Raw genomic sequence first — 21,869 nt, 5'->3', positions numbered from 1 at the left:
TTCATAGCACTCCTTTACCTCAAGGACTCATGCTATCACCTGTTTTGATTCTTGTTATCTGGCCAAATAAGAATATGAAATAATATTGCTTAAATAATAAAAACATAGGAATTACATCTCAACATTCTGAAATAGCTGGGGAGTGTGTGGGTACAACAAAATATCCTTCACAGCATCCATCCAGCCCCAGTGCAGTGAAAGGATCAAGCAGAGGGACATGTCTTTGATATCCCATTTGCTGTTGTTATAGACTCTGGTTTTCAGTTTTAAACCTTCTAATGGCATAGTAATGAGCTTTCCATTTCCTTGCTGACATGGTTAATGCCTGCAGGCTATTGAGTTGAAAAGCCAGAACACACAGACATAGAAAATTTGCTTCAAGGTTGAAAAAATATATATCCTATTGGAAGGGTGGGATTTAATATGCCTTTGTTCTCCCAAATCTCACATAAACAAACTCTCATATATCTTCCAGTGCAAGGCAAGGAAAATCAAGAGTGCCAGTTCTAACTGGAATCTTACCAGTCCCTGGTGGCTGACAGGAACACATGTGCAAGCTGCAAGGCTTGAAATTTAGGACTTTGCTTCACAAAACGTCCTCATGGATCAGAGGAAAGATTGCCACTCACTGAAAGAAACAATGTGCATGGGGCCAGATCTTGACAACCTCAATTGTGTGGGTTAGTACTTGGCTGTCCTGGGCCTGCAGTTATGTTCATAGACAGTAAGTGCATCAGGATCTGCTGCAGGACAGTACTTTATGAGTATGAAATAGCTGCAAAATAAAAGGAAAAAATAAAGGAGGAATTTTGTTTTTGAAATGGTGATAATCACCCATATCATTACATTGTAATCATATAATTATACACTGAAAGATGTGTTCTGTCTTTGTAAAATGTCTGCTGTAACTTCCTAGCCACCAAAGGCAGCTGTTCAATATAGCTAGGCAATAGCCTGCACTGTCTGCTGCACTGTCTTCCCCTTCTGCCTTTGGGTTTTCTTCCTCTCTGCTCATCCCCCTTATCAATTTTACAACTATAAGGTATCACTGTCTGCCTCTAAGTATGGGAACTGGGAGCATTTCTATCCAAATCAAACCTAGTGGAGGTGAATCTCTTCAAACTAAGAGGGACTCAAGCAGTCGGAGAAGGGATTAAAGCCAACTTGAGTCAACAACCTTTGTTACTGAGGCCAGAACAGCAATGACAACAAGCACGGTGAGGTGCTGTTAATGTTGCTATTGAACAGGAGAACAGAGAGCTGTAAGTTTGCAAAGTCTGTCTGGAAGTCCTTGGATATGAGTGTGTGCATAAACAGGGACATCTTTAAAATAGATATATATATTTTTAGAAGGGAAATATAGGTTAGTAATTCTTGATCCAAATCAGTCCTGGTAAGGACACTAAAAAAAACCAAACAAGGTTTGGATAGTCACATCCATGGCACACTTTACAGTAGATTCATTTTTTTCCATATTTAGGACAAAATATAACAGACGTTACAGATGCAAAACATGAGCAGATCTTTGATTTCATAAGAAACAATTCTTATCTAAATATACAAGGTCAGATGGGTATGGCAGCTCATTGCTGCTTGAGTCACAGAATCATCGAAACAAATATTATTAAAACGGGCTCTTCCCAAGTTATCCAAGGGCTGGTTTCTGATTCTGGTGCTTGTTTTAAATGACGTTATGTTTTGCTAGATAACAGAGAATCAAAAGCACAGATGAGATTCCAGAGGAGCACTGACCCCTTATCCAAAATAATGGAAAATGTTCAATAAATGCCAAGAGAGCATAGGGGAGGCTCATCACAATGCTTCTGCTGTCATAGCTTGCTGTGTTTTCCCAGGGACGGCTGATTGAGGGCTGTTCCACTGGAGGTGGAATTTCAATGAAGGACTTAACATTTTACTAAGTAGGGACTGTAAGAAAAAGCTTGTGGAAGCAAAGCAGCCATATAGACCATATTCACAAATCTGCATTCAGGCCGTGCCTGGAAAGTACAATGCAGTCTTTTTGTATTAAAGATGTAAAGCCGGGTACAACAGAGCCATTTTCCTAAGTATGTGCTATACAGTGGAAGCATTGGCTGGTTTTCATGTTCTGCAAAGTTCATCTCAGTAGATGGAGCCCCTGCAGTGTCCCAGATGCAGGACGCACACGTCTGTGCACAGCTTGCAGCCCAGAAACCCCTTTTCCAAAGTGAAAGTAAGTATTTGCTTTCTCCAGCACTTAGTACTTCTGAAGGCTTCTTTCTGCAACACCTTTTTTTTTCCTTTTTCCCCTGTTTTCCTCATCCATGTATGAGATAAGCAAAAACTCTTGCACATGGGATGATGCCAAGACATCCCAGCCAACAGGATTAGCAGCAAACATCTTCACTCATCTCTACGTGCAGCCCGTGATCTCGCCTTTAAAGCAAGGGTGAACTCAGCCCTGGTGATCTGGGAGTTCCAGTGTCCTGAACTTGGCTGTCGCGTGGTGCTGGGTCACATTAGCCATATGCTACCTAGATATCTACAGGAGTACCAGCCAATATTGGGCTGATACCTAACAAGTGCAAAACTGCCACAATTCATTAACAGGGCAGAACTCTCAACAAGCATTTTCCTCTAGTCTGGCTGACCTCAAGCACTGGTTCAAACATTTGACAAAGCTTAGCATTTCTTTTCCTATTGAAAGTGGCAACTCTCAAATCTTCTGTGCAAAGCATCACAACAGTCCTAAAGAAGGAACACCAGAATATAGAGGAGATGGACACACATACACATAAACTAATTTACCTTGTAAAAGGTAACACTTGTTACTGGACTATTATTACCCATCTCACTGCATATGTTGTGAATTACAACCAGTCACGTTCAGACTAGAAAGAACTCACCAGCCAGCTCCTGCTTCCAGTGCAGCAACAGTACTTTTCCATTGACTCAGCAGGACACAGCCCAAGAGACACTTAATAAAAGCTGCAATGGCAAAGAACAGAAAACGTAACCCATGTGATAGGCAGGGAACACTGGGCATATATATCTTGGAGTTACTGCCACCAACCTTGTAGGATCTATGTTCACTAAGTTCCCATCACCACAAGAAAAAGCTTGAGTACACATACCCCACAGATCCCAGGCACTAAAACTGACTGTTCAGCTATTGTTTAACATTTGTTTTGCCATTAGAAAGAACTGACTGAAATTCAAGATTCACTTAAAGAATTTTTTTCTTAAATTTTTGAGTACTCATTCAGTTTTGGATTCAACAAGATTCAGTGCGTATGCAGTAGAGTGGGACCTATGCAAATCCCATGGATTTCTAAGTATTTCCATTCAGAGTTTCTCCTTTTTCTGGCTGGCGTCTTGCTTGTTGAAGCCAAGGGCTTTACAGAAATAGCTGGGCCCCAGGAAAGTGGTGGAGGTGTTCAAGAAACATGAAGGTATGGTGCTGAGAGACATGGTTAGTGAGCATGCTGGGGATGGGCTGGGGTTAGACTTGATTACCTTAGTGGGCTTTTCTAATCTTAATGATTCCATAAAAATATGGACGCCAGTGACTGGTAGCAAGGTAGGATATAGTGGGTAGGGTATAGTGAGATGAAAGAGTGAGAATGGCTGGAAAAAAAATATTGAAAAATTGAAACATTTACCCAATCCTTGGTAAACAAGAAAGCGATGAAAGTGTCAAAAATCACCTATGTATTACAGTTCCTGCTGAGGTTGAGTGGATACATGGATTAAAATCATCCAGCTGCCTTTCAAAACCGCACACTAAGACCCCATCCAGCAGAACCTCAGGCAAACAGCTGGCTTACAACCCTGTGTGTGCTTCCCCTTGTAGTCCAAGGGGCTCCGCAGGAACACAAGCATCTGCCCACACATGTCCAACCACAAGATGAGAGCCAAAGTGCTTAGCAGTGGAACCTTACCAGATATGTATTTTTTTAAGCTCTGTTTGCATCAACGCTGGCTTCTAAGCATTCTTCATGATTTGATAGTAAGTGGCGTTTGAAGGCACCAAAGACCTTTTTGCAGGCAGCACAACACAGCCAGCCATGTACCCACTTTATCCCTTCTGACAAATGCTCTCTCCTCAGAGCCTTGCGCAAGTAAAGAGTGTGCCTGTCAGATGTGTTTCGTTGTATTTTAACCCTCCTGTCAGCACAAGTGTCAGCTGTTTGCAAGTCCCCCTGTGCAACAAACCTTCTCTAAGCAGCTCTGAAGTTGGTACCTGCAGAAGCAGTTTGCAGATGATCTCAATGCAGCCTGTAGCATTGCATGGTGTTGTTGTGACCAAAGTGCAGTACCTGGTACTTGGTCTTGTTAAGCCTCATACAATTGACCTCAACCCATCAACCCAGCCTATAACAAGAAGAAATAGCAAAGTGCGTTGCAGTGGGCCTGAGCACAGCTGGTGCTTGCAAGGCACACAACAGAGCATGGAAAGCAGGGTGTGAGCAGAGCACATCTGACTCAGACAAAGATGCCTCTCCTCTCCAGGGAGCAGTGTGGGTCAGGGTGGAATGAACCGCACAAGCGAGATGAATGCTGATGACAAGTCCATGAGGAATTTGATGGGGGGAAATGAGACAGCAGTAATTGAGGAGAAACATCCCCAGTGGGGATTTAACAGGGTTTTTCCTGGTAGTGTCTTGAACTGAGAATAAACCCAGTGGAAGTGTACCCTCCCCTCCTCCTCTGCATCCACATCCTTGTGAGCAAGGACCCCAGAGCAGCGATGGGACCAAGGTCAGCCTCTATCACTGCATAGGAGAAGGACAACATTTCAGACACAATGATGCAACATTCCTGGAATAAAAAAATGCCACCGACTCAGAAATAATCGGCCTCTGGCCCCAGGCTGTGATTTGCACAGACACATCACAGATCCTTGCTGAGCAGCTGCTTTGGATTCCCTGCAAAAGCCCAGTGCAAGCAGGGGCCAGCAGCACAGGTCAGCTATTAAACGATGCTTTTGGCTCTTCACTGACCTGCAGAGCTGTGGATCTTCTAATAACTAGATTAGACACAGCTTACCTTTCTACATTACTTAAGGGTAAAGACATTGCAGAATTGTACTAAAAGTTCTGTGTGGGGAAACCAGCACAAGAATAGCTTACTTTACACACAGCAGCACCAGGCTGACCTGCTGCATGACTCTCGGGATGGCAGGAGTTGCACCAGTGTCTGAACACTAAGGACAAGGCATCATTCAGTCCCTCTCAGTGATTCAGCACAGATATCTCGCTGTGTGTGGACCAGAGACAGAATGAAAAACAGATAACAAAGACAGAAGTATGGCAAGTTAACAGGGAAACAATTCAAGAATATATGCCAAGCATCAATGTTTGCCATATGAGCCTCAGCAGTGAAGCATGCCAGTTTGCATCAGACCAGACTCAACACTGCCTGGGTAGTGAAACTGCCAAAAATAGCTGTGTGCATCACCATCAGCCTGACAGCCCCATCCATCCCTCTCCACGCTGAGCTGCTGTGTCACATACCTCCACTACATCACTGCTACATCCATTCAGTTCAGGCAGAGGGATTTCCATTGAGATGCATGGTGCAGCTATGCCAGCTGGCAGGGGAAAATGCTGCGATGTGAGAAGTCTGCAACCCTACCTGCACCCTCAGCTTTTGCACTCTCCTCCAGATCATGGTTCTGATTTACAAGGATCCTGAATCGTTACATATTTCAACAGTCACTCAATCACCTCCCATGGCCACCTCAAGCTCCAACCTATTTAAGTCAACACCAAGGATGAAACAATGCAGGAAGCCACCCCCAGACTTATGTCTCTGAACACTCATTCTCCAAGAGGACCAGGAAGCACTCAGATTCGTGTTTATATTACACAGAAAGAGCTGCCCATTTGTTCTAGCATCCCTGCAAGAACCTCAGCAAAATGAAATTTGGCCCTTTCACTCTGCTATGTTTTTCAAGCCAGAAAAAGCCCATCTCCCTATGAGCCTTCTCAGAGTTGTTTAATAACGTAGGTATAGCTTCCAGATTCTGCAGCTTGTTTTTTGGCTATGATGATAAATGCTGAGAAAACAACAACAGACAAGGAGGCTGTACGCCAGAGGGGAAATAAATGAACAACAAATTTGATTTGTACAGTAGAAGAGGACAGTAATTGTAGCACATCAATTGCAGTAAAAAGTTGCTGTATGCAAGAGATCAAATTCTTTTGCTCTAAGTATACAAAGGGAGGGAAAATGGGCTTAGGGCTGAAAGCACAATTCCAACAAACTGGATAATTATGTCCCTATTTACACACACGTGCAGGTGCAGGCTGAGCTCAGGCACCATCTGTGGAAAATGTTGCTTGGCTAAGGAGCATACAACAAAAAACACATACACACACACACACATAGTGTGCTGCTGGCAAGTTGCAATAGGAAAGCATCTTCTGCACTCTAAGCTGTGTGGTAGGCTCTGGAGAAGGATATGTAAACTACTTCTTGTCCCACAGCACGTAACATTCATTGCAGCACCAGGTCAGCATGGGCACAGGCAGAGCTCACCTCCCTGCAGCCACTGAGCCATGGTGCTGGAGGTCTGCAAGCATTTCCCCAACTAGCACTTCCATAGGTCCTATTTTAACCAAAGTCCTGAAGACTCTGGGTGTGATTATGCTTGATTTTGCATTGGTGGTGTTGGTGTTTAGGAAAACCTTTACCTTCAGACTTTCATGGTTTGCTCATTAGGCAAAGGTAGAAGTGCTGCGATGCTGAGCCTGGAACAGATGCACTGAGCAGCATCTGCATTGCCTTCTTGATGCCCATCATCCCACGAGGCTGAGGTTGCACAGACCCATCCTTGCAGATGCTCCCTGCCTGGTTACACACAGCCTACAGCCAAAGTGGAGACACTGCTTCATGCAGAGGTTTTGTCCTGTTTCCACTTGGATTGGAGCTCTGGATAATCTTGAGATCTGTGCAAAAGGCAAAGCACACTAGGTGAAAGCAGCTGAGCTTATTCTATCTTCTGTGCTTTCTAGAGTGAAAATTCACCTGCTATACCCAGCCTTAGGCTGAAAAAGACAGAAAAGCACAGAGAAAAAAGATCCTTTGTACAAAGCACTAAAAATACCAGCGCATAATGCAAAAGTCATTCTTGGTTTTTTTCCCCCTCTCAACAGTGTCTTCAGGTTGTAGGCCAAAGCTCTGTGGTCCACAATCCCTTCCTCTTTCCTTCCACTTTGCTTTGCCACAAGCCATAGCAAGCATACAACACAGTCACTAATTGCAGAGCAGTGCACCCCATTGTACCAGAGCCAGCAGATGGACAGACAGACACATCCCAGACAGACATGGTGCTTCCTCCACCCATGTAAGCAGCATCACAGAGGGTCTAAAACCAGCATCAGCATCCCCCATGCACCTCCATCCCAATGCAACTTCATGGTTGTGTTCCTTATACATGTGAGTTTGCAGGGAGCCAGAGAGATATCCTTCATAATGCCAATCTGAGGCAACTGAGAAGGCTTCAGAAATTGAGCTTAGAGGTGTCTGAGTTGATTCCTTCTTTACTTAACCTGGCAGCTTAACTCCTTGGTTGCTCTTTCTGAAAGAGTTTCTGGGAATCCATCAGACTCTGACAGGATAGAAACTGGAAGGTTATCTGATGGTCTGACAACAAGAGGGCTGGGTGTAGGACATTACTGCCCTGGATGACAGCTCAGAAGATCAGAGAATCATAGAATATCCCAAGTTGGAATGGACATACAAGGATCATCGAGTCCAAACTGTGGCTCACCAGAGCACCACCCAAAAGCAAAACCCTGTGTCTGAGAGCAGGGCCCAAACACCCCTTAACTCTGGCAGACTGAGGCTCTGCCCACTGCCCTGGGCAGCCTGTTCCAGTGCCAACCACCCTCTCAGTGTAGAACCTTTTATTCATGCCCAACCTGAAGCTGTGGGCTTTGCACCCACAACAGCCTCAGGCTGCTCACTTGGTCCTGAGGAGCTTCATCAGCTCTGGGCACCTCACTTCCCCTGCTGTGAAACAGGAAATTTTCTTTCTCCACCTTCATTGTTAGCATGTTTGCTCTGCAGAGCCAGGCTGGTTTCTGCCCCTGTGTTTGCACAGGCCTGATACAATGGAGTCATGATCCTAGGTGTTGCCGTCATAAAAATAGAAGCAGAGAACAATGCCTTCTTTAAAAACAAGGCTTTTCATGTCTCTGGCTGTGTAAAATATGCTGCTTAAAATCCATTCACTGTGCTAACCAGCACTCAAATCAAAGGCGCAATTCACATCATGCTTGGAAATAATTTGCAGAAAGTAGCTATAGATTTTCTACCTGGATTAATTTCCCTTTTATTTGCAACATTCTGTGATTTTTCTTCAAAGATCCTTTTCTCTGAAGTCAGATCTGATCCCCATTAGTGTCGCTTTCATGTAAGCAAAGAATCGTGTCAACATTTTCCAATACAGATTAAAGCCCAAGAAAACATGGTGGGATGGGGGTTGGGGGGGGGGGATGGGGTTTGGTTCTCAGGAGAGCAATGTGAAATAGAACAAAAAACTGCCAGGCGTTGTGTGGAAAACTATTTTTCAGGATGCCTGCTTTAAGAGCTGTCTATTTCAGTCAATTATTAAGCAAATACAGCTTTCAATAACGATAGATGGAAAATAAATCATGTTTCTGGCGGATGAAAGAACAATCTGTAGAGAAGCCAGATTTCCTACAGGTTAATATTATTTTTTCTACCTGAGGTATATGCTGCTGTGCCGTATTTTGCTGACGAGGTTCTTTTTTGTTTAAGGGAATGGAGGAAATGTTACAAAAATAATCATTTCACCATAAATTTCCTCCCTTCTGGAACTGAAGCGACCATCACTTATTAACATAAAGCCATTTAATGGCAATTTACACAAAAGTACACAGCACTTGTTTCAAAATTCATTCACTTGACTTATCCAACCAGAAGACATTATGATGGATGTTCCTCCCAACCAAAAGCTTAGTCCTCTGAGCTCAGCATAGCTGCCTCTGATGTTCACAAGGCAGAAGAAAAGGTGAATGATGCCTCATAAATTATTTCAGGAGTAAATATGTTCTAAGTGGGGTTACAGCCAACAGGGAGTGCAGGATAATCCTGGAAACTCAGCTCAGTTGAAGATACAATTCAAAAGTAGTATTGAAGCACAGAATGATTAGCAGAATGGTTAGATGCATTAATTCTAACAGAAGCCCACTACAGATCCATGTCTCTTGAAGGAGTTGTGCATTTCAGAATTAACTTTCAGCATAAAAGAGGCTAAAAAATATAAGACATGCATAAGAGAAAACTTTCTGTAAACCATCATAGAATCATAGAATGGCCTGGGTTGGAAGGGACCTCAAGGATCATCAAATTCCAAGTCCCCCGCTACAGGCAAGGCTGCCAGCCTCTATAACCTAATATCAGACCAGGCTGCCCAGTGCCCACCCAACCTGGCCTTGAATACCCCCAGGGACGGAACAACCACAATAATAAGCAAAACAAATAAGTAAATAAATGTGTCTGCTGGAAAAGCAGAGCTCCTTCACTTCGGGATTTGTAAATCAAAGGGGTGTTCACACTAATCCATGTCAGCCTTAGTTCTAATGCATTTGCAACTACCTTCAAAATTTTTACCCAAAATCTCTAGCTGAAAATTCCTGTCCAGCTCTATGTGTGAATTTGGATTATCTTTTCAGTTCAAAGGACAATTTTTCCTGCTCCAGACCAACCAGCCCCTTCAGTCTCTTCCTCTCTTGCAAGACCAACTCAGCCTGAAAAGTCCCCAAACTATCCCACAGATGTATGTGGGGATGAAAGTGCTCTTCTCAGGTCATGGGGGGCTGCCTGGACAGCTGTGGGTGCCCCAAGCCAGGCTGCATGGGGGCCCTTTGCCCCAGCCAGGTCCCTTCCAACCTAAGGTGTTTTATGGCTCTATGATCACACCCCATCCCACCTTCTGCTTCACATGAATGCAGTCACGCAAAAATAAAGGTTAATGATCTCATAAGCTCAGGTTGGCACTCACCTTCTCTCCCTCTCACAGAGAGTTAAGACCAGGCATCTCAGCCATCCACATTAGTTGCTTTTCCTACATTACAATCAGTTCATTGTCCACAGTGGCTGCCAAACAGAGAGGAAAGTGGTAGGCCTCTCAGCAGGACACAGAAAGCATTAACAATGTGCAAAACCTCCATGGTAGCTGAGAAAAAAAAAGTACATATAATCATCTAACTTCAGGTTTTCTTATCAGAAAGTTTAAATATTTCCAAGATTTCTGCTTATGGTGCTTAACATTTCTGCTTCCTCAGTCATATATGTTTCAAACATTTTGTATTTCCTCTAATATCAGGGCTGCCATGGGCAATACGTTCCTGATTCCTTCAGTGTACAACTAGATTTTCCTTGCCTTCTAGTTTTGGCGTCTGTAGATTTTGTTGAGGAAAGGATGGGAAATGGTATGGAAGGGAAGACAAATAAGGAGGCTGAGTGGTGATCTACAGCTCCTCACAGGGAGCAGAGGGGCCCAAGGGAAAGGCATAAAGCTGCATCATAGGGGAGGGCCAGGCAGGGGTTAGGGAAAGGCTGTGCCCCAGAGGGCAGTGGGCATGGAACAGGCTGCCCAGGGCAGCGGGCACAGCCCCAAGTGCCAGAGCTCAGGGAGCACTGAGACACCTCTCTGAAACACAGGGTTTGGGTCTGGGTGGTGCTGTGTGGAGTCAGGGCTTGGACTGTGATCTTTATGGGTCTCTTCCAACATGGGATGTTCTATGTTCTACGTTAAACAGAGAAGCCATTTTCCCCTTGAAGCACATCCAGCAGCCAGAGCAGCATGTCTCCACCTCCTTCACCCAGCTTCCAGGACATACCCATCTTAGCTCCATGCCCCTCATTCCTTGGCTTGTTCTACCACAATTACCAACACTGACTAATGTGGGATGACCAGCACAGACTGTCTGCCCAAGAGGCTCTTGGGCCACACTCAGCCAGGAATGTTTCAGGAATGCTAGAAGTAAAAGCTCCTCAGTCTGTCAGCCTAGAAAAATGCAGACCACTGAAGTTATAGCTGCTGAGGATTAAAATGCCTTTGCTGAAGTTTTTCTCAGCAAGTGCCAAGGACCTCTGTCAAGTTCAGGGCACAGGGTCTCCTGCCAGTATAAGTCACAGTGAAATAGCTGCTCCATCATCCTCACACTGAGGACAACCTGGCCACTGCAGAGCAGAGATTTCATGCCTTTCCATGAGCATTATCTGCTCTCGCTGCCATCTAACAAGACCGTGACAGATCACCACTGTTTTTAAGGAGACAGTGTAGTGTTTGCTTCTCCAGACTGCTTCTCTCTCCTTTCTAGACAAATAATAATAATAAATGGATAAATAAATAAATTTCCTTCTGATCGTCCAGCAGTGCAGGATGAGATGCAGTAGAAAACTGCCTGGATTCCACCAACCACACAAACAGCTTCTGTAATAAGTTTGAGAAATAACCTACGTAATGCCTTGGCACGTTTCTTTGAGATTGGTCTCATTTTGCCACTGATCTTCCATTTATTCCAGTGCTGCTTATCAAGTCTCATGTTCCCTTGATAACACTTGATAAAGACTCCCCTTGTTCCCACCTTTTCTCTCTAGAGAAAAAGTCACACTCCTTGCTGTACTCACCATGCTCGTAACATCTCTGTTAGGAGACTCCAAATACATCCTTCACTGATTCTGGTCTCAATAAAAAGCTACTTTAAAGAGTCTTGACTGACTCCATATGCATTAAAATAAACAAAAATGCCATAGCATCAGGTCAGTACGGCTAGTTAAAACATTAATAAGATTATTCCAATTATCAGTTACACTTTAATTATCTCAGCACTAAAATAGCCTTTGCTATTGACTTGAGCCATAATCCCAGATCCAGCAAAACATATTCCTAGACATTGTGCTACAGTGATGGAAGCTTAAAAATATTTAGTAGAGCTAAAAATATAGATATAGATAATTATCTGCATTCTGCCTTTCAGTTTTTGGATAGACTCATGTTCCAGTCACAGGCAAAATTTTCTTCTCTCACTCATCCCAATGCCACAACCAACCACATGATAACACAAAGGGCACTTCCATTCAGTCAGGGTTAGGAAGATATCCTGTGTTCTTCATGGTTTAGCTGGGGTAGCTAGGATTGTTCAGCCTGAAGAACAGGAGGCTCAGGGGAGACCTTATAGCTCTCTATAACTTCCTGAAGGGAGGTTGTAGTGAGCTTGGGGTCGGCCTTTTCTCTCATGTAGACACTGATAGAACTAGAGGGAATGGCTCCAAGCTGAGGCAGGGGAGATTCAGGCTGAACATTAGGAAGTATTACATCTCAAAAAGGGTAGTCAGGCATTGGAATGCACTGCCCAGGGAGGTGGTGGAGTCACCGACCATGGGAGTGTTCAAGAAACGCTTGGATGTGGTGTTGAGGGATATGATTTAACTGGGAAATATTGGTAATGGTTGGACTGGATGATCTTCTAGGTCTTTTCCAACCTTGATAATTCTGTGATTCTGTGATTCTGTTTAGAAATGATCATAATATTTTTTAATAATATGTTCAGGATCTATCTATTTACACTACTTAACGCTACACTGTACTTCTAAGGTTTGCTTGGATTTAGAGCTATTACTTACAGGAAAGAGTAAAAAGGCCCTTAACAGTATAATTGAAATGCACACTACAGAGAGAATTTGCCTGCAAATTCGGTGCATTTACATAGGCAGCTATTATTAATTTCTAACCTGGGAGCAGAACTGCCTTCCATGGGGACAGATGATGGTGCACAGTGAGCTGAACCACCCAGGAAACACCTCCCAGCCTGCTGCTGTGCACAGCCCCGTATTTAAGACAGAATGAAACCTATCAAAACACTTACAGATACAATGTCAGTTTTCCTCAGTTCCCCAAGCACTATAATCAGAGTAGACTTTTCCATCTAAAAGAGCTTTGCACAATACTGTGGCTCCAAGAGCTCCCTCAGTACCATAATACTGGAGGAATGGGGCACAGCTTTCCTTGCAGAGACCCCAAAGCTTCTTGGACTCTGCTATCAGCAAAGCTGAATTTGTTCAAGGATTGATCAGCAGAGCAGTAACTCACTGAGACGCATGGCAAATCCTCCAGTGCTGATTTTACAGACGGTGAGGTCAATGATTCCAATAAATCAACTTCATTCATGCTGTCTATAAATAAGTAACGTCCCAGAGTGGGAAGAAGCTGGCTCATGTTTTAGTCCAGTGCTTGTTCTGAAAGCTTTGGGAATTTCCATTTTCATTCAATCATTTCTGGACCAAAGGCACTCTGCTTGATCTTCTTAATCCACTTCCACTGCTTTTGTGTTCTTTGTCATGTAGGCTGGCCAACACTGACGTCCGTCTTCTCAATGCACTTTGGAAGATTTGCAGCACTTCATATCAGCTGTTTGAATAAAAATGATTAGTGGACAGGTACCTCTCTTCTGCTAGCTTTCTCTGCACAGCAGATGCCCAGCTGTGGAGAGCTGCAGGCAAGATATAAATCTATGGCCTCTATCTTTTCAAGATGCTAAAAAGCACAAAGTAAACCATGAATCGTTTTGTGAGATGGCACTGTCTGGATGCATCTATTCTTGTAGCAGAATGGGACAATAAAGCTGTCACTTGGAACTGGTCTACTTTTCCAATGCAGCTGCAATGCAGGTCAGGGTTGGGCACTTTCCCACTAATTCCACTGGATTTTCCCACTAAATGCATTATTACACAGTGTTCAACGAGAGAGCAGGGGTGCCCATTGTTACGTCCTACTGCTTGTCTCTGCTCATCCCTAATCATGAGAGAGCTGAGAGAAATTAGAGCCTGAGGAGAAGTGCAATGCCTAGAGACAGCAGAGAGAGATGCCTGGAAATTAAACTTTGAAAGCACTTCAGTATTGCATCTTAGATGCTTCCAAAACATCGTTCTCCAAAAGGCTGTCCCTGCATAGTCAATCCCAGCCTCTCAGAAATCTCTAACTCTGTCTTCTATACCATGGGAGCTCTGTGTAATCCCATGTGGTTATTTGCCTCCTGCCTTGAGGAGCTTCACTGGGCATCTGAGTCAGTCTCCACGTTTTCCATGCACATGCAGAGTTAATAAGAATATAATCAGAGCAATTATTTAGCTTTGGGCTAAAGAAAAGCAAAAACTACAGCAAGGCTTATTAAGTAATGAGAATAACCAGCCAATGCAACCATTAGGTCAGCAACTGAGGAAAGACGGGTAGGAATAGCAAAGCTGTGTTACCACTGGCTAAATCATTAAGGAAACCATTGCTTAGGCCTCAGTGTCTCATCCCACTGACTGCTTCAGAAGGAATTTGGAGAAGAGCAACAAGAATAGTATAAGAAAAAAGCCTTGTAGGAAGACACTAGATACGCTATTCAGAGCAGAATAAATGATGCTGCGAATCCCATCCAACTTTAAAATCACTAAACATCTGTGGGCTACAAGCAAAGCAGTGAATTCCTCACCACCTCATTAGACCAAGAGCTCCGCTGAGTGCAATCAGCTGAATCCCAGCCCCAGAGGCCTCCCTGCCCTCCCACCTTGGAAGTGTATTTTAGGTAGTGTAAATATCAGATGGGCAATTGTATTTGCTCAGCAGAAGAAAGATCTCACCCAGAGTTGAGGTGACATCAAATTGTGAGACTTAGAGGCTTTCTGCTGGAAAATATTGGCTAGCAGAGTCCTGTACAAGCTGCTAGCAGATGATCACAGCAGCAATTAAAGAAAGGTGCTTAGTACAGTTCTACATCTACAGGATGGTATTTATGCCAATTACAGGTCAAAGCAGAACACCTGATTTTCATGTCAGAAAGAATATATGTAACCAGCAGGATAAATCTGAGTTAGAAAATCACCTTCTTTGTAATCAGATCTTGTTTTTCAAAGAGGAGGAAACCGGGGGACATGCCAAGAGCGATGTGTCACTTGATTTCCTGGAGATGACTCTCACACATGGAAGTGGAAAATGACCCAGTATTGAGTCACGGGGCTCTTGCAGACCTGGGGGAGCCAGGGGTCCCATCACACCACTCCTCTTATCTGCCACGATGTCCACCCCACAAGGCAGTGACACTGCATTCAGTCACAGCATTCCCAAGAGAAAAGCTGCAGGGACATGTCATTAAGGTCTTACACTTCTTGTTTTGACTAGACGACTTCAGTGAGTGCCAGATTTCATAAGCATCCTTATAGCTTCCATTTGTAAGTTCCCTTTGCATTCCTAGCTTCAGGTGGAGCTGTGTAACATCTCCTGAAGTCAGGTCCATGGCAGCTAAAATGAAGTTTGCCAGACACAGAACCACTCAAAAAGGAAGCAGCATGTGTGAGGTTAATCCCTAGCAACTCTATTCCTATTTCCCTCATATGGATCAGCTAAAAAAAGGAGTAATAGGTGTGGATTTGAGACATGCATTGCAAAGACAGTTATTCTACCAGACAGTAAACACCCGTGGGGAAATCATTTACCAGAGTCTCCTTCTGAAGAGTTCAACTCTTGTTATACCTTCACTGGGCTCTTCCACCCGCAGACCTCAAGCATTTATGGTACCTCCATGCTCAACAGCTACCCCCATTTCAAGTCCCTGTGGGAAATGCACTGCATGCATGCTACCTCCCAAAGTGAGGAGATGAAGGAGGGCTCCCAAACCCTTCCCCATCTCCTCTTTCCCATCTCCTCTTTCCCTTCCGTATCACAAGGCAGCCTCGGCGGTGTTCTGTTCTGCTCTCATCAGCAAGTCTGCTCCTTGCTGAGCCTTTGTGCTCTCAGGATGTCAGTTTGGTTCTGTTCATACACTAGCAAAATTACTGCATTGCTTTGTAAGCAAGTAAAGCTGCTGAATAATCAATCTGTCCAGCCACAATGACAGAGACTTAAAGTTCAAGAGATTCCAAGCAGGACATTGTTTCCCATTCTAGAAGCTATTTATCTTCTACAAACCGGTAGGTGCTTTTCCATTGCAAAGCATATGGTAAGACACACACCAATGTTAAGCACAGGGGTATATTGGCATTTTAGAATTAAAAATTACTAAAATGTTTCCACTGGCTTCTGCATAAACAACATCCCTCTGCTTCTCTCTTTCAGTAACCGTGACTGTGGGAGGACAACAGCACCTTCTGGGACTGTATGACACAGCAGGGCAGGTAAATCTATGCCAAACATCAATAAGTTTCCTTTCTCTTTGTTTTTTATCATATATTGGTTTTGTTGACTGTGCTGTTGTTTTATCATGATGTTTTGATGTTTACCTTGTTGTTGTTTGTGTGTGTGTGTTTAATATTTTTAATATTAACAGCTGATAATGAGCTGTAATGGCTGAGCTGTTGACCTTTTATTTTTTTACACATAGATTTCATTCCAGTTTAGCAACAAAACACACACATACACACATCCCTACCACGAGAAAGTCTAAGCAAAAAGCAAAGCCTGATGGTGATGTTCTGCCTCCCATACATGCACTCCATCCCCACACAAAGCAGGTATAGCCTTTTATAGAAGTCACTGTTTTCTTCCAATTACCACATGGTGGCATTGGAGATACAGAGAAGAATTCCAGTTTCTGAGACCAGAAAACCAGTATAATACAGCAATAGGCTATCAGTCACCAGCTATTGACTGCAGAAACATTAACCCAATCAGATGGGCACCCATCCCAGGACAGGATCCCATCCCAAGCAGAAGAAGGTACCAGGTTCATGATGAACTCTCTCCCCTACCTCCAAAATGCCAGTGACTTGCAGAACAAAGACCATCAGTGGCATGGAAACCTTGCAGGAATTCAGCTGCCAAGAGGAGAGGGAGCAAATCCAAGCTCCTTCCCAGCCATGGAGGGCTCAAGTCCACATTTACCAGCTACTCACAGAACCATAGAATCATTAAAATTGTGGAAGACCTCCAAGATCCCTAAGCCCAACTACAACTCACCCTACCATGCCCACTGCCCATGTCCCTCAGTGCCACATCTCTGTGGCTCTTGAACACTTCAAGGGATGCTGACTACAGCACCTCCCCGGGCAGCTGTGCCACTGCATCCCCACTTTTTTGGAGTATAATGCCTAATATCCACCTCCCGTCAGAGCTGATTCAGGAGGCAGCAGGGAGGAGCAGATAAGAGAGCCTGCTTCTCTCCATGGGACAGAGAAGCTCTGGGTGTTGGGTTTTGCTTTCAGGATCTCTCCTTGTCTGCACTTTTCTGCCCATGGCTGCTATGAAATGCATAAACAACGCAGAATGAGACTCTGCTGTCTGCAAGAGGCCACTTATTGCAGACTGTACTTCACAGCAGTGTGCAGAGGTGTCAAAATCTGCAACACAACAGACTGTGCCTTCCAGAAGAAGCTGCACTCAGCAGGACCTGCACATTTATGCTCTTGGTTTTGCTTTTATTTGTTGCGTTGGGTTGGGTTTTTTTTGCTATCACATGCCTGTAGACCACTTCAGAGCCATCTCAGTGTCAGTTACAGTCCACTCATCCTTCCTATTTACAAGGTGCAAACAGATGATCTAAAATCCAGTCCTAAAGAATGACCAAAGTCCTCATTTCGCATGAGATATTCAAGAAGGTGAGCGTGCAGTTTTCCTTTCTGCACTCCCCAAGGCAGAGCTCAGTGTGTCTGTCACGATCTGGCAGCTCTGTGAGCCTCTGCAAACGAGACTGGAGTTATATTCAGTTCTCAATCAGATTTTGCTCAGCGCCTTAATATTTCTGCTTGTTTTGAAGGGCTGACAGTACCACCTGCCACCCATTTCCTCAGCAACACATCCTCTTATTTGTTCTCCTGAGCCAAAAGAACCATAAATCTGTTCCTCAGTCAGACCTCACCCTCCTTCCATTCCTCCACAATCATCTTGCCATCTCTTGCTTCCAACCACCACCTGCATCCCAGTGACATTTCTTGCTCCTCCGGATCGTTTCCATCTCAGACTCTGGTCCAGAGGACGTGGCCATATAGACAAAACCTGGAGCATGAATCACTGTTTGATGACTGGATTGTATCTGTGTGGAGGCAGCAGGGATGATGCTTCCCACATGCTAAGGCTGTAATGACAGATCATCTGGGTTGTTTCCTCACTCCTTCTTGTGTTGTGTGGCTTTCCAAAGGCACTGGTGTGAAGTCATAGCCAAAAATAGCACTCAGCATTACGATGCTATAAAACACATGCTAATGAAATAACAATTGGAGAATGTACTTCTGCAGCAGGACCCTCTTTTAGCCTGCAGGGAGAGCTGGCAGGGACCCCAGAGCTGGGGGATCTGGTTTTCTTTGTCTCTGGGCATAAAAAGTCCTAGGAGGGAAAAGAAAACATTGCTTTGGGGTTTGTTTGTTTTTTCTCTACAAGCTGGAATCAGGTGTGGAGTGCTTTAATGGCAGGGAGTGTACACAGGGAGATTGTGACAGCAGCAACATTACAAAACAAAAAGTTTTGTGCTTTCTCGGGCACAGCACATCACAGGCACATAGCTCAGCCAGTGGCCTTATCCAAATGACAGCCAGCAGGATGCAAGCATGAGCCAAGGAAATGAATTTATGATCAGCTACAGCACACGTGCAGAAAGACTCATGTCCCTTCTCAAACATCGCTGTCACTATAGATATGCCCCAAAGCAGGGCAAGCATCCAGCACCTTTTTTACCCTACTTATTTGCTCTATTTCAACAGTGATCCGTCTCTGAACAAGAAACAGTTCTGATGTGGATCATTTCACAATGGTCCATTGCAAGATTTTGCAGCTTTCTCCTGGTGCACTAACAGAGAAAGGGCCCTCACCTGGCATGCTCTGGAGGCTCCTACCAGCCCAAGGACAGGGATGCATGGAATCAACTCATAGCTATGATATCTAGTATCTGTGTGTGCATTAACATGTCCATGCGAGCTCCTGTGTGCCCTGACCTCTACTCCACGACGTGTGGTTGTCCCTTCTTACAGTATATACAACACTCAGCACCACCAACTTCGTAATGCTCCTTAAAAAAGAGGATTTTCTGGGGGTCTTCAGAGGAACAAGGAAAATTCAATTAAATGTGCACTTCTGTAGCTGCCACCACCTGCTGGAAGTGCTTGAGGTTTTTAGTTTGGATTTTAATGGCACAATAAGTCACAGTTTTTCTAAATAGGCACGTCTGGAATACACTGACTGGTTATATTTAGCCAGTTTCATTCCAAAAATCCTAGATCGAGATTCCTAGAGGGCTTGCTGCCACCACGTGGCTGTTTTAGGAGGCTGATTTGCAGCAATTACACTGAAAACACATAGGAAAGGAAAGACCTTTGCCAGGCACCTAACATCAACTCATCTCGGCTGTGGAGTAAACACTCTTAATGTTGGAGAAGCCAACATATCATCTCCAGAGCCTCCAACAAACCTCCTCCCACTGACTGTACTTCTTTGTGGCCTCTATCACAGATGTTTTCCATATTGCCTCCAAATTTCCTTCATGGAATTCCCTCCATGTGGATAGCCATTCTCTGTTGGCTGCTATGTCCAAACACCTCCTGTTCCCATGTAAATCTTTCTTCAAATCAACACTTTCTGTGACATTTAGCTCAGTCAACAATCACTGTGGCTTTGCAAAATGCAGCAGGTTGTCCTTGATACTAAATTTGCCCAGAGCACCAAGGGAGTGAAGGACAGAGGTCTCAAATGACGTTTTCCAACATCAAACAGACTCAGAACTTCTTCTTCCTCTTGGTTGGGTCAAAGGGAGGATGTCTTATCATTAAATGCAGTCAGAAACGTGTCTCTTGAGCTGTGCAGAGCACAGCTGGGAGTCTGCAAGGACTGGAAACCAGTGTGATGTTGGCGGTGGTGACTGGGAATGCATCCTTCCTCCTGAAGTGATTCTGGGACAATGAACTTGCAGCTAGACAAAACAAAACATTTGGTTTGTATTTTAGGATGTTTCTTTCATTATTATTATTATTTCTAATGCGACAGAGCTATATTTGGCCTCATACTTCCTTTCAAAATAAATAAGTTTTCTTGTGTAGAAAAGGCTGGTGCAGAATATTTTTACACGGTTAGTATGTTTTGGAAACAAGTGTCTATTCAGAAGTAGTTTGAATCACCTTAACAAGATGAAAGAAAAAAATAAGAACCCCCTCTCAGTCTCCTTTCTCCAGGCTGAGCAGCCTCAGGTCTCTCAGCCTTTCCTCAATAGGAAGATGTTGCCTCCGCCATCCCATGTTTTCTGCCATCCCATAACATATTGCCATTTTCTCCTTGCAGGAGGACTACAATCAGCTGAGACCCCTGTCCTACCCCAACACGGATGTGTTCTTGATCTGCTTCTCAGTGGTAAACCCTGCCTCGTACCACAACGTCCAAGAGGAGTGGGTACCTGAGCTGAAGGTCTGCATGCCCAATGTGCCTTATGTCCTCATAGGAACACAGGTAACGCTCCTTTTGGGCACGGCTCACATCTGCAGGGGTTCTCACAGCCTCAGAGCTAAGGGCTGGGGACTGAGGCTTCCTACTGGACTTCACATATGAAAGCCAGAATTTAGCATTAGAGGGAAAGTCATAGGCTGAGAGTGGAAGCCAGCACTCAGCTGACCCACTGAGTTAGTCACAACTGGTAAAACTCCTTATTCATATGTATATTAATATGGTGTGAAGGCATAAAATCCTATAGGGGTAAAAGATTTCTGACAGGTCTTTAACGGGAGGAAAAAGCAAACATCAAAGGCTGTGGCTGGAAGCAGAAGCTAAATTCAAGCTCAATTGTAAGAAAGAGAATAATTAGCCAAACTACTTAGAGTCATAGGAAGGAAATGGCCTCCCGCATGCTTTACATCAACATTACAATTACTGACTCACCATCCCACCTGTGCTTTAGGGGACGTTAGACTGAACGATCAAAGCTCTTTGTTTCAGCCTTAAAACCTATGAACCTGTGGGTTTCCAAGACACAGACTGGACAGAGACCATGAGCTGCAGTGAAGCTAAAGTCAGGAAAACACTGGGCAGTAACCTAAACCAAATTAGAGAAAGAGATCAAATTCTAAGCAAAAATAAACTCCTCATGCCATAGGAAAGTCCAGTTATTCAAACACTGGCTTAGTTTCCCACACTGGAATACTCTTAAACAGCAGTTGTCCCTTGGATAACACTGCTTTGGATAACATACACTCTGAAAATAGGTAGTTTTCTAATGCCAGAATGTTTCACTTTAATATTTTCCATGGAAATAAAGGATTTTGCTTCAAGTCAGCCATCCAGAGCTGTGTTTGTCTGGTCTGTCACTGTGTTTTACAGGTGATGCAGTGCAGGATCACAGCAGACTCCCTTTCCAGTGTGGCTTGGGCTTCTAACGACCCTTTCCATGATGTATTGTGAAAGCCACTGAGAAATGCATCTGTACTATGCTGCAGCCATCTGAGCTGTAGCCTGATAACTGTCCAATAAAAACTAAGCCATATTAAACAGAAAATTTTAAAAGAGAGGAAGAAAGAAAGGAAAATACATATGTAATTCATTTCTGTGTTCTCACCTGAGGCTGTGAGGACAGACATCCTTGTGCAGGGATGTGACTATGGGTTTGCATACCTATGAATATACCTTTTGATAATTACACTAAGGCAGTACTGAGCCTGGGCTTTGTGTGTTTTCTACTAGATTGACCTGCGAGATGATCCCAAAACTTTGGCTCGTCTGCTTTACATGAAGGAGAAACCACTCACCTATGAGCATGGCGTGAAGCTGGCGAAGGAGGTGACAGCTTATTGGAGTCCCATGAAATCAATGGATTGCAGATTTCCATTGGGTTTCATTCATTCAAGGCAAACTCTTAGCACAGATCGTTGGTTGTTCCCAGACATATATCAAACACCCTGGA

At 44.1% G+C, this 21,869-nt stretch overlaps 1 protein-coding gene across 1 annotated transcript in view; it reads left to right on the top strand.

Annotated features, from left to right (window-relative positions):
- The window catches only part of RHOJ (ras homolog family member J), a 50,247-nt gene that overhangs the window by 20,536 nt on the left and 7,842 nt on the right, over positions 1 to 21,869 (top strand). Inside the window, exons 3-5 of the mRNA XM_015865635.2 lie at positions 16,118 to 16,176; positions 20,261 to 20,425; positions 21,650 to 21,745. Coding sequence (XP_015721121.1) covers positions 16,118 to 16,176; positions 20,261 to 20,425; positions 21,650 to 21,745 — 320 coding nt within the window. The remainder of the gene's footprint in view (positions 1 to 16,117; positions 16,177 to 20,260; positions 20,426 to 21,649; positions 21,746 to 21,869) is intronic.

The sequence above is a fragment of the Coturnix japonica genome, chromosome 5 (assembly GCF_001577835.2).
Source record: "Coturnix japonica isolate 7356 chromosome 5, Coturnix japonica 2.1, whole genome shotgun sequence".
In the NCBI taxonomy this organism is placed as follows: Eukaryota; Metazoa; Chordata; class Aves; order Galliformes; family Phasianidae; genus Coturnix; species Coturnix japonica.
Note: the sequence above shows the minus strand (reverse complement) of the source record. Positions and strands in the feature narration are given on the sequence as shown.